At 38.7% G+C, this 13,363-nt stretch overlaps 2 protein-coding genes across 4 annotated transcripts in view; both read left to right on the top strand.

Moving 5' to 3' along the window:
- Positions 1-2,053: 2,053 nt before the first annotated feature.
- LOC146701251 (uncharacterized) lies at positions 2,054-5,899 on the top strand. Its single transcript, XM_085467725.1, has 3 exons — positions 2,054-2,209; positions 4,964-5,040; positions 5,288-5,899. The coding sequence occupies exons 1-3, from the start codon at positions 2,071-2,073 to the stop codon at positions 5,558-5,560; spliced, it is 489 nt and encodes a 162-aa protein (XP_085323851.1). The 5' UTR covers positions 2,054-2,070; the 3' UTR covers positions 5,561-5,899.
- A 5,464-nt stretch (positions 5,900-11,363) lies between these two features.
- The window catches only part of wwp1 (WW domain containing E3 ubiquitin protein ligase 1), a 29,651-nt gene continuing 27,651 nt past the window's right edge, over positions 11,364-13,363 (top strand). For all 3 annotated transcript variants that reach the window (XM_085467599.1, XM_085467596.1, XM_085467598.1), the window contains exon 1: positions 11,364-11,656. The gene's annotated coding sequence lies outside the window, so the exon portion shown is untranslated. The remainder of the gene's footprint in view (positions 11,657-13,363) is intronic.

Genomic DNA, 13,363 nt, shown 5'->3' with positions numbered 1-13,363 from the left:
AAATCTAAGTATCATCAGCTTAACATTTAAATTCCTGTCTTTCTTATCTTTCTCCATCTCTGAGTGAAGTTAGCTCTCTTTCTTTTCTCTCCCTGTGAAAAACTAGCAACACACTGGGAGACAAACACACATTATTACTGAAAACTTCACTGCATTTGAAATTACCTTTTATTTAAAGCGCATTACCCCTCAGCCCTCTTTTGTAGCACTACCAAATGCTGAAATAAATACTCGTGGGCATCTGCTCTCGTCCCGGTGTTGCTCCAGGGAAAAAACTGGCCCCACTTTAACCCCTGACAACATGACATGGTTTTGCCTCTTTCATCTCTTTTTAAGTGACATGCTCTGGTGATTAATACACGAGTAGGATTTCCTCTCATGTGTTACCGTTTAGCCTCAATTCGGTTTTAAGTTTGAATGCTCATAGTGACGTGAAATAATAATTCCTCTCAAATAGGTTAAAGCAAAAGTATTGAGGCCGTTTTGAAAATGTAAGGAGTGGAAAGTACAGATATTTGTTTAAAGTTAGGCGTGAAAGTTAAAAGTTGTCAGAAAAAAAACAACTCAAGTAAAGATATCTTGCATAAGAGTCAAGAATTATCTGCTTAAGCAACTCCAAAAGAGACAAACTGTCATGGAAACTCAAAACATTTAGGTAAGTATGTTTTTTTTAAGATCTGCTTGATTGATTGATTTCTTTGAACTCTTGAGCTCATAATGTGCTCAAGTTGAAATATCTTTGCTCGCTATACAACTCAGCACAAACTGCAACAGAACTGTGAGCATCGATTACCTATTAGAAGATAATCAGTTGCAGGATCTCCCCACAGACCTTTCAGAGCTCGGAGGCCACGGTTTTTAAGGGGAGGGGTTGGTGATTGAATGGATTTTAAGCAACAATAGAGTCTCTCTGATAATAAAACGCTTTATCAGACTCATTATTCACCAAGTCAAAGATTTTATTGTGGCTGTATTAACATGTGGATGCCAGATGAAGCTCTTATTATGTACATGAGACTGAAAATGTAGCTCTTGTGTCTTATAAATGTATCCATGGGTTTAACGCTTTCTTTATAACCAGCGGGCACACAGGGAGTATAAGTCACAAAGTACAGCTAAATATATATTTTGATAAAGTCCTGACCAAGAATCCCCACCAAGCAGACAAACACATATCTACTGCAGCTATATAAGAGTGCAATGTGGAGCTTAAGGCCAAGCTGCTGCCTTTCATTTCTGACTCGCTTTCTCAGCATGGAAAGGAGATATTGTTACATGTCCTTTAAATCCGCTGCCAATCATTTTAAACACGTTTCAAATTAAAAGCTTCTTTGATATTATGACTGAACTTTCTTCCTTCGTGAAGTGTTGTTGTATAATAATTGAATGTCACGTACAGTGTCAGTTTGCAGGTTTCCGTCGTGTGTGCTTTCTTCAACCTACAAAAGGCAAGGTTCACTGAAGAAGTTTGAACTTTTTATATCCTCGTTCATGTCTCAAGGCTTCAGGGGAAGGCAACAGGAATACAATTAGATAAATTCCACATGGACAAAGTCATCACATAAAAACATCCGTCACAGGTTGCCAGTCTGTGTTCTGTCTCACAGCTTAATCATGTTCTCTAAATTCAGCTCTTGGACTTCAGATAAAATCCAAATAAAGACACACTAGTAACTTCTTTCAGATTATTAGGAACAACATTTCATCCTGTTACATGTGCATGAATAAATCTGCTCTCTTTATGTTGTGAAGTGGCTAATAAATGTTTTTTCTATTTGCGTAAGAGCCGTTATCTTATTTATTTTTTTATATAAAGGCAGAACAAATCTATTTGTTTAAAGTGAATAAAGGGACTCCGTCGGTCACTGTGGTTTGAAGGCGCTGAGACAAAGTGGGGTGTGTACCATGCGTGTGTGAGCCTGCCTCCTTAATATATTAAAGTTGGAGAGGAGTGAGAAGCGGACACAGAGAACAGGCCAGCCAAGTAACAGGTTGGGTTTGAAGGCTTCAGCTGGCATCGCAACACAAGGAAGGCCTTTCCCGTCAGGGGTCCTGTGTGTCAAGAGGGAGATGAAGCTTAGAGTCGGGATGAAGCTGGCACTGCTGTGTCTGTGCATTGTGCAGCTGGCCTTCGGAAGTCGTCGAATCAACGACCGTGAAGCCGCTGCCCGCGGGGATGTGCCGCTGAGGAAGGCCTCTCATGGCACAGGTGAGTGTGTGGGATAACACTTTATAATTTACCACGAGGTCGCTGCTGGTTTACAAGCCAGCAGAAACAGCAGACTGTAATAATGGCTGGACCTCATTAAAGTAATAACCGATAACTTCGTTTTTGGCTATTATAAAAATAAAAAATAATAACACAAAATAAATAAAATGTATTTATTTAAAAAGAATTGCACAAGTCTGCTGTACAGGGTGAGGGACAAAAAGTATAGTAGGACTGACGTAATACCACCTTAAGTGGCCACCTTTATATCACGCTGCTGTTGTGCGCTTAAACAGTCTCAGAGTAAAGCTGGGGGTGGTTTAAATGTGATTTGTCAGGATGAATTGATAAGAAAAAAAAAATGGCGTTGCTGAAATTAACCTGCAGTCTCACATAATGTGAGGATTAGTGTGAGTCCTGGGAGTGCTTAGAGGATATGGGACAGCTGCTGGGTTCATTTTGATGTCACATTTGTGACAAAAATGTGTTACAAATGGTGGTGAGACACCAAGTTTCATGAACAGAACAGAACATTTGTGTCTTTCTATCTTTTTGGCTGTGTTCATCGCTGAAGTCAAAACAGCCTTTAGTAAAGTAGAGGTGGGGAATAAATTTTCCCAGTGGCCCACGTCCGAAACCGGGGCCTTTATAAACTTATAAAGAGATAAAAAAAAATGAATATTGAGCAAAACTGAGTTCAGCTGATTGATGTGGCCCTCAGATACCGGAAAGTTCTACTTGAGCACAGAAGTATGTGTACTTCGTTACCTCCCACCTCTGATGGTATTGCACAGTGAAACAAATAGTACTTTCATTTGATTCCCCATTGGGAAAATGAACTGCACATGCCTGCTTTAAAGGCTGTAAAAAGCACTCACTTTATATGTGTCTTGATCTCCGAGCCATTATCCTCTGTAAACGACACCTTGGTATATGAAATGGCTCTGAATACGCTATCCTACACACAGTGCGATCAAACCTTTACCCACCACCACTTCTGTGCTGTATTTCCACACACTCCAAAGCTGACTGTAAAAATTCAATTGTCTGCACTTAGTTAAAGCAGCAAAGAGCATGTTTAGTAGCAGTGGGGACGTGTCACTTTCTGATATATCACTTAGGTCAGATTTACAAGTGTTTAAAGTTAGAGTATTTGAGTTCGCTATCTTTTTTATTGTGACTGATTTATGTGCGTTCAGATTTACTGCTGTGTAATTTTAGCAAAGTTAGACAAGTCTTACTCTTAACTGCAGAAGTGCGCTCTGCTAGGATTACAGTCGGGGATCAAAGCACCACCAAACGTTTTCCACTTAAAGAGTTTAAAGGGTGTTTAAAACGTCAGGCATCTCCCATGATTCATCAGCACAACATGAGCCGCAGAGGAGGAGGCCCACTCCTCGTAGCGCATAACGGTACAGCTGGCATCACCTATGAAAGCGTATATCAACATGACAACACTTTATGGGAGTCTTCAATAATAATAACAATAATATTAATCTTATTTGTGCAATTTCCTGCTGATTGATCAAGTTTTAATATCAAGTGGTTAAAGCATTTTGTTTTTGGGGGGTTATACATTTTACATCCGTGTTATTATTCATGTTATTAAAACATAAATCAGGATTTCACATAAGAAGGGGAAGACACGCGGCAGTAAAAGCTCCGGGCACCTCTATCACCTGTCTAGAACTGACAGCTTGTGGGCGAATAAATCACCTTGTCAGTCTCAGAGTTTCCTGCTAAGCAGGGTGTGAGGTTGCTGCGGCTGCTTATCTATAGAGATCCACCAGTGTCTAGGCAAATCTTGTCTCATCTATTTGAGGAGTGATTTATTACTGCCATAAAATTATATGAGCTGCAAATTGAGAGTTGACCTGTCTCTATAGCAGTATACATTCATGCACTGTCATATACCCCTGATGTGAACCGTTTTACATTTTTTTCAGCAGTCTCAGATATGTGACCTCGGGCCTATGTCACTAAATGTTTTCAGTTACAGTTTTGGAGGAATTTATGGGCCTGCCTGCTCAGCTCTTGGGTATCCAGATATCTCGTGCGTGTGTGTCTAATTAAATAAATCGGAGATGATTTGCAGCTCTTTAGTGGGAAAAAGATTTAGACATCTAACTTAGAGGATCACATTGAGGCCCTCTGGTGGCCAAAGAGGTGACAAATTACATGGATTAAAACAAATTTACAGAATATTTTTTATCTCATATGATATTAATAAAACCAGATTTATTTTCTATGTTGATATATTTTTTCCCGAGGTGCCCTAATCCTCATCTGTAGCTTTGCCGTTAATAAGTTATAGAACAGAACAGTAACTTTGCTGCGCCAGTGCTTCGTGACTTAAACAAATTATTATAAAAATGCACTTTGTGTGACATGAAACAAACTCTAGAAGTTGTACTTTCATTTATGTGCGTACATTTTGATTCTGTTGTATTATTTTACTCTTTTCTGAACAAAAAACTTGCCTTTTCCTGATTCAGAACTTTAAAAAATCAACAATTTAAAGAAACGTTTGTTGATCAGAGTTCATCATCAAGTCAGTTAAACTTTGGGGATATTGATGTGTTGAGTTAAGTAGCAGAGGGGCATTGTTCATCAGTTTTTGCTGATTTGGTGTTAAGGAAATTAACAACAGGTGCACTACAGGGGCAAAAATGAGACAACCCTCAAAACAGGAAAGTAAAGAGAAGGTTTGTTGATCTTCTTAAGTAAGAAAATAGTTTGATGTTGTTTCAACAGGGTCTACGAATGAAATCAGGGTGAGGCCTCTGTTTGCCAGGAGAGGACATTATGAACGACAGAGGATTCTTGTGCCAGTAAGTTCAAGATCTGTGCTGTTAATCTGTAAGTCTAACAAAACATATACATGTTCATGTTTTAGTCATACGTTATTTCAATCAATCCTTAAAATGGTCAAAAATGTTTAGCATTTACTGTGTGCTGTGGGTACCCACAGTCAAAGCTTTCAGTCTTTGGAGGCAGTATTACTATAAGGATCCAGAGGAGTCAGATGGCTTTTCTGATGCTCTCGCCATCTGTTTTGTTTTTCTCCCCACCTCACAGAAGCCCAGAGGCGGTCCTGCTGCTCAAAATGAGATTTGTCCTCCTGCTAAAGTGAGGCCAAATCCTGTGAAGATCAAATGCTCCCAGCTCGCTCAAAGCTGTTTGCCTCAGTCCGGTTGCTGTGACTCGTGTGCAACATGCCACTGCCGCTTCTTCAATGTCATCTGCTTCTGTCGCAAGACAAAATCGCAATCTGAGAAAAACAGACAAAAGGAAACACCCCATCACATCACATCAGAGACGAAAAGTCCAACACACGCTACAGGCCATTGATCCTGCTACAGTGGTATCACACCAACCACTTCAATAGTGATAAAATGACAGGCACATGTCACAGTGCCAGCATCTTGAGTCAGTAAACAGATTTACTACAGTCTACATGACTTTGATACCTCGTATGAAAGGCAGCTGCTTCAACAAATTATTCATCCTAAACATTTATGTTAATGTGAATTTCTACAAATAACTTAGAATGCATATTATTTTGTTTGTAATATCAATTACATTGTTGTTGCATTTTACCTTTAAAAAACAGAGCCTGGTGAATGTATACATGTGTTATTGTTGGTGCCGGTTTTTTGGTAATATTAATACGAATATTACGTTCACAGAATTGCATGAGAAAGCTTTATCTGATTAAAGACTATTCATTTTTTAATCAAGTTTTCACAGTAATCGGTGAGTTATTTAACAACAAGGTTACAGCAGAAACTGAGAAAATGTTTTTACAACCATCTATTGTCCAGATGGTTGTGGAGAAAACCTAACATAGGACATGTAAGAAAGCTGTCCTTCAAAGTAAAACAGGAAGTAATCAAAGGAGACTCATACAGGTATGAATACTAACAGATTTTCAATCACAAAAAACTCTGAAAAAATAAAACAACACAAAAAATTAACTAATGCTCAAATATATTAACTAAGAATAAAAAACTAGAAAACTAAGCCTCACACAACGACACTGCTGTGATAGTTATCCTAAATTTGTGTCATATCCTGAATTTATCAATTTGCTTTCTCTACAATTTTTCATTTTTTATGTTTTTTATTTTTATTTTGCAGTCAGCCACGGCTTATACACCTAGAACAGGATTCAGTGATATGCATTCGGTTTAGGAATCCAGCACCCAGACCAGACAGACAGGCTGAAGTAGCTATTTAGCTACTATAGCTATTTATAGGCATATTAGAACAATGTTTGTAGCCCAGTTAAACAAATACTTCATCCCTGCTACAGAGGAGGGAGGAGCAGTTGGTAGCTTTCTGAAGCAGATGCACGGCCATGCAGTACTCTTCTTCCAAACCAGCCAACTGTATTGCCAACTGCCAATTAGGCAGTTTGTTTGCCATATTAGTGTCCTGCTGCTCAATGTACTCAAAGGAGAACCCGTCATTAGATCATTAACAGCAGGAAAAGCAAAAACATGAATGTTTCACACAATAAGAGCAGGAAAAACGATATTAACAGCAGCTTTCTGTAGGCATGTGGTCATTAGAATCAATAATTGCTCAGCAATTTCCCTTTCATGAAGGGAGATCACTGCATCATGGGGAGTTATGGGAGACAACTCCCCATGATGCAGTGCAACATGAGTTAGACTGTGTGGGTGAGTTGAAGGGACAGGAAGCAATTGCAGATAGGCAATATGTTTATAATATACAATTGCTATGGGTAACTATGCCTTTAGGAGCAAGGAGATAATATCTAACCCCAGAGCAGCTCAAGCTGATGGACGAGGCACAAAGTGATCAGTATTGGTTATTTACAGAATTCCTAGCTGGTCTCTTGATCAGCTGAATTTGATGAGCTGAAGTAACTTGTGGTCTTGTTCACAGACAGGCTGGAATAGCATCTGATGTAATCTCGCTGCTCTATTGGTCTGTTGTGATAAAGAAAGAGCTGAGCGTTAATGCAAAGCTGTCACATTACTAAACAATGCATTCCTACCCTCAACTATAGCCACAAACTACAGATACTACCAGAAAGAATATAATCTTGGATACAATGTACAGAAATGAACTTCCTCTGAAGGGTATCTCGTTCACGGTTAGAGAGAGGACAAAGATTTTGGTTAATTGTGAGGGGCTCAGAGCTGCTGTACCTCCACATTTCAAAGAGCCAGTTGATGTGGTTCAGATATCAGACCAGGATGTCTGGACTATCTATATACTATACACTGGAGCGATTATGTGTCTCCCTCGTGAAGAGGTGTAGATGGTGGCTAGGGGGAGGGTCTGGGTATCTGTGCTTAGATCCAGAGAAGTAACAGAGGATGAAGATGGATGGATGGATGGATGGATGGATGGATGGATGGATGGATGGATGGATGGATGGATGGATGGATGGATGGATGGATGGATGGATGGATGGATGATATCTGATATCCCTTCAAAAATCACATTCACATTATCAATAGAAACACAGATCCACTGCCATAAATGCCCATGCCATAAGTTCACCAGATGATATGAAAGTTAATGTGGTATGCTGCAGATCATGAGTTGTTTCCCTCTGTCTCTGTGCTTTGCTTCTCCTGCCATTCTGCTACAAGTTAAGCTGTTTTTCTTCTGTACAAATATTTTTTGTCCAAACTGTGCACTCATTTAGATGTTTTCTGACAAAGGTCAAACTGTCCTTCTTGAGTGTAACCAGGCGTTTGCACTTTGTGATAAATCCTATACATATCTCCAGTCATGAAATTGCCTCTTGATTGTAGATCAAGTTTTCTTAGATTGCTTAGCTTACCCTGTCAAGTTCACATGGGTTCACCTTTTCTGGAACTGCATATTTTGTTGTCTGTTGAAAATAAGTGCAGTGGCGTGCATCCAGGAACATTTCCATGTTCTGAGGAATTATTTATTTCATTATTTTTGTGGGCCCAGTATAACAATTTCCCAAACTATTACACGTGTGAAGTTTTTGTGCCTTTGTGGCACCGCTGTGCTCTTTTAGTGATAATGTGTGTAATGACAGTAGACTGACTAAATGCATTAAAAAATTTACATTAATCAAATTTTAAGAGTGTAAAACCTTTTTTTAAAAGACTTCACTTTTTATTAACAGTTGTGTAAATGTATGATTCATTCAAGTTTTAAGACTGCAGTTGTTCTTGTCCATCCATCCATCCATCTTCATCCGCTTTATCCGAGGCCGGGTCGCGGGGGCAGCAGCCTAAGCAGAGAGGCCCAGACCTCCCTTTCCCCAGCCACCTCCTCCAGCTTATCCGGGGGAACACCAAGGCGTTCCCAGGCCAGCCGAGAGATATAATCTCTCCAGCGTGTCCTGGGTCTGCCCCGGGGCCTCCTCCCGGTGGGACATGGCCGGAACACCTCACCCAGGAGGCGCCCAGGAGGCATCCTTGTCAGATGCCCGAACCAACTCAGCTGGCTCCTTTCGATGTTGTTGACTAAAAGTCATTTTTTAAATAGGTTAGACAGTGATTTTACTCACTGAGCCATTTGCGATATTTTTTTTATGTATTTCATTTAAACTGACGTACCCACCTGCAAATAATTCATGCAAGGTTACAGAGTTTTCTGTGGCCTGATCTCTGGCCTCTAGCTCACCAACAAATGAGGGTCACAAATGTAGTAACCCTGGAAGGTTTTGGACCTGTCATTGTAATAAGTCTCCATTATTTTTTGCAGACTGAGATGAGCTGTTCGCTTGAGAGATGGATGTGTGATGATGACAGCTCTGATGATTCTCAGTCCATCATAACATCATTTATTCAGTTTAAATGTCATCCACACCAGGAGTCCAGCATGCACCATACCAGGACCACACAATTTAATAACAGTGTCATCAATTACATCTTCCTGGAATTACACCCATCTGCCTGCCACAGAACCACAGTTTTTATCTCAGGATTATTTGTTAGTTAGTCAATCATTTTAAGCTCAAAAGCATCCCCTTGACTCAAATGCTATTCTAAATTAGGAAATAGATAATTAGGATTTTTACTTCCATGTGCCTACTAACAAAAAACAGTACAGACTGAGGTTTATTATAATAGTTGATCAATAATACTGGGCGACCACCAACACAATATCATCTTTAATAATAATTCTGAAAACTGATAAAAGTTGTTTGGCAAAAAAAAACACACCCCTTCAGGTTCATGTCCTCCAAATACTTCCCTAAAAAAGAAATTGTAAAAACTTAAACATTGAGACGTATTTTTTAATTCAAACTTTTATTTTTAGCCAAATGAAGAATCTTTTTTCCAAAAGTAACTTCACCACTAATTTGGGTCCTGTATCTTTATTTTAATTCATGTCTACATTTTGGAGTTCAAGGCTTTCAAAACTTCCTTTTACCATAATTTTAAAGGCAGCCTTGCTTTAATTTGCTTTAAAATGTTAATATTGACTACATTATTTGACATTATTTGCGCAAATTAACAGTTGTAATCTTTGGTATAGACAAAAGGTAACAGATCTTAGGAGAAGACCTGTTATTAAGTGTATTAAGCAGGGTGCTGAGATCTGTCGTCGTTTTAGGTTTGGAGTCAATTCTGCATCATATCAAAAGGGGAATAGTCAATTTAAATCCCAAGAAAACTTTCACAAATCTTGTAACAAATGTTCTTAAGAAGAGTCTGAAAATTTGAAATCAGAGACTCCAAGACAAGTGCACATACCAACTAGTTAAACCCACAGAATACTTTTACAGCTACTCAAATTTCTGTTGGATAACAAAGCTTTTTAAAAGCCTTTCGGTTTTGTCCCAGTTTACCATCTGTATCTGTGGACTGTTCAAAGTGGGTAACTTCGATACACAAACATAACTGACAAAAGCTTTTATGATTCTTGTATGTGCATTTTGTGTTATCTACCCTGTGAGCTGTTGTTCCTGTATAATGACTGTAAGCTTTTCTGAATTTTATTTCATTTTATTGTATTTTATTTTTACTTTTTTGTGCTCCAAACATTTAGTAAAAAAGAGACCTCAATCCCACGAGACGTCCCATTCAACAACCATTACCTCTATGTAAAAGATTACCAGAAACTTTTGATTTTTCCAGACAATTTAATGTAATATTCATTACTATAAGATTTTTTAAATCATCAACCACACACATGAAAAAGAGCAGCAGATCCTCTGAAAACAACACCAGCAAGGGTCTGAAATGTGTCTGTATGTTTCTCTTTAATATGTGGAAAATAAAGTGTTAAATATAAGTCACTGCAGTATTTTTGTTTTGTTTTGTTTTTTACAAAATAAAGCTGGCTCCAAAATCTGGATGTACTCTGTATTTTAAAATGATAAAAAAATAAGCATCAGGACACACTGGCAGGAAGAACTAGGCACTGAGCATGTGTGGGGGAAATGTTTCTTCATTGAGGTTTTTAATTTGGAGTGCCCCTTTGCCCCTCTTAAAGCATTATTTGGGGTGGTAGACTCAAGCAGGTTATACATCATGAAGAAGCTCTATCCACAGTGTTTGCAGGAAAAATTCTGCTCCAGTCTAGGAAATCTGAGACAAACCCATTGTTTGATAAGTGGCTGAAAGAATTAGGAAATTTGCTACACCTGGGGAAAAATATGGAAAGTTAGATACAGTATATCAGACAAAATGAGTCTCTTTCAGAAAATCTAGAATCACAAGTTGAAATCAATCTCTAATGGTCTTACAGATCAACAACAAGGCAGGTAAGTAAAGTGAACACTAGTAACACATCAAATCATATATTTTTTCTTCTTTCTTCTAAATATTTGTATTTTCTAAACCTTTAAAACTACAAATATATTTTTAAAAAGTATCAGGTAATAAGAGGTTACATTACATCAACATATTCAGTTACGACAAATCGGCCTAGTTTTCTTTCCTAATGTATCGGTGCCCGCAAGATTTATCGGGGACCTGTGTAGGGACGCACACCCCCTACACTATTTCTCTGGTAAAATTGGTTAAGTAAACGGGACTTTCAGTCAACAATGCTTACAACGTTCAGTAACGTGAAACGTAAAAATAAAGAAATTTTGAGATTAAACAAAGAAAGAGTGTTTTAAAAGGAAAAACAAAAGTTTGGATTTTATTAATAAATTGGATAATGACGGACCGAATACTTTAGTTAAGGGTTTCCGTTTTGACTACATAAAAGTAATAAATGTGCAGTGTATAGCAGTAAGCCTGTTTCGTGTTCCGACTTATTACACAGCAGTATTACCCCTTTTCCACTAGTATCTACTGGGGTGGCGCGCCTGTCGCCCGTGTGTTTTGCTAGTCATAGGCTTCTGTACAGAGATGGCAAGAGAGCCTTAGCAGACTGAGGGGCCTGCTCGGCTAAGGATTTTACTGACACCGTTGCGTTAGCACACAGCCAAGACACAGAGTGTAGGAAAGTAGAGGAACAGCGAGCAAGGTAAAACACCCCTGCTAATGTCACTTAAAGCATTTAGAAAGACTTTCTCCGAGTGTTTAAATAGTATTTCTTGATAAGCCTGTATTTTATATGCAGCCGAACTGGCTAGCTTTGTGATGGCGGACAATTAGCCAAGATGCTAAGTAAGTTAGTCAGATAGCCGGCTAGCGAGCAGCTAACTTGGCTCACCTAGCTAGCGTCTGCTGTAACGTTATAACAATATGCAGATGTAGATTAAGCAAACACGCTACATTTTTAGTTATGTGCCCATTATCACCCTTTGGTTTGTCAGATGGATATTCTACACACAGTAGAAAGGATAGTCACCTAGCGTTAAGCTACTTTCACAAGACTAAAATTGTTTTGCTTTTTTATCTGTAGCTAGCTGGGTACCTTATTGATAGCTAGCTGTGTAGCTTTAGTTACAGACTAGTACTACTACACATTTAAAGGTTGTCACCGGGAGTATCTGCACATATTGTACGTATGTGTGTTGCAAATAGATTTAGGAGGTTAAGTGTCCGAAGGCCAGTAGCTGCCTATTAAGTTACACTTTGTAAGCTAATGCTAGCAGTCAGTAGATTACCCCAAAGTTAGCCGCTGTTCGGTAACTGTACCGGAGTTTGTGTGTTATGATCAGTATTTAATATGTAAATTAAGCATTGCTAGCGTATGGCCTGCGAATTGTGCCTAAGTGGAATCAATCTTCTGCTTTATTACCCATTGATCCATGTGACTGATTACTAAAGATTTTCTCATGAAAGGAAACAATGTGTTACTCTTTAACTTTTAAACGTGTTGACATTTCTAGTCTGGGTGTTTCTCGGGTCGTAGACAGTGCTTAACACAGGTGAATGTGAGCTTGAGCCACAGCTGTTTATTTCAGTGTTGCTCCAACTTGAGTTATCCTATGAATAGTGAGCATAACATGTAACACTTTCAGGGTCTCTAGCTTTAAAGACGAAATTCTGAGCAGAGACAAAGTAAGAGAGACCATATTTATGTGGGCTCCGCTAACACCTGATGAGAATCCCTGTCAGTACTGATTAGGCCTAGTTGCCTTACATTTCCCTTTTCTGGACAGGCTTGGTCTCAGAGAAATAGTCTTTCATGGCTGTGTTTGTTTGAGTGGCTGATGCAGGTTTATGTTTATACAGTATCTGCTATTGTATTTCAGGATTCTTAGTGTCTTGCTGTCTCTCTGTCATGAACAGTGGTTTAGTATTTGGGCTATCACATGCTGTGTATGCTAGTGCCACATTGGAAGGAAATTACTTAGAGAAAAGTGTCTTATTTGTCTGCTGGCTCTAAAATATGCTTGTTTTTGTGCTCTCACTCACTTGCAAAGACACTGAACTTTTGAAAAGCAGGAAAGCAGCTGTGGGTGAAATTAGGAGTTGTAGCCTGCTACCATTGTGTAAAGCTTGTGTGTTTTGCCCATGTGAGAATCTTTTTTTTAAAGTCTGGCAAAATAAAAGAGAGGTGGACTAAAAAAAAGCTTTTACGGTATGGGGTAGTGTAAGAATAATCACAGTCTCGTTATTTTGGATAAAGATGAGATTTACTGTATTTGTCTTAAAGTTAGGAAATTCCTGCCACATTAGTTAAAAATAAAAATAAACAGAACAAACATAAAAATAACCCAAGTAAGTAATAAATTAAAAAATAACCATGTCAGTCGGTGTCAGGTTAAAAACAATAGGTATT

This window comes from Copadichromis virginalis, linkage group LG9, assembly GCF_057382275.1.
Source record: "Copadichromis virginalis isolate Kocher_CV1m ecotype Utaka linkage group LG9, C_Virginalis_male_GT1.1, whole genome shotgun sequence".
In the NCBI taxonomy this organism is placed as follows: Eukaryota; Metazoa; Chordata; class Actinopteri; order Cichliformes; family Cichlidae; genus Copadichromis; species Copadichromis virginalis.
Note: the sequence above shows the minus strand (reverse complement) of the source record. Positions and strands in the feature narration are given on the sequence as shown.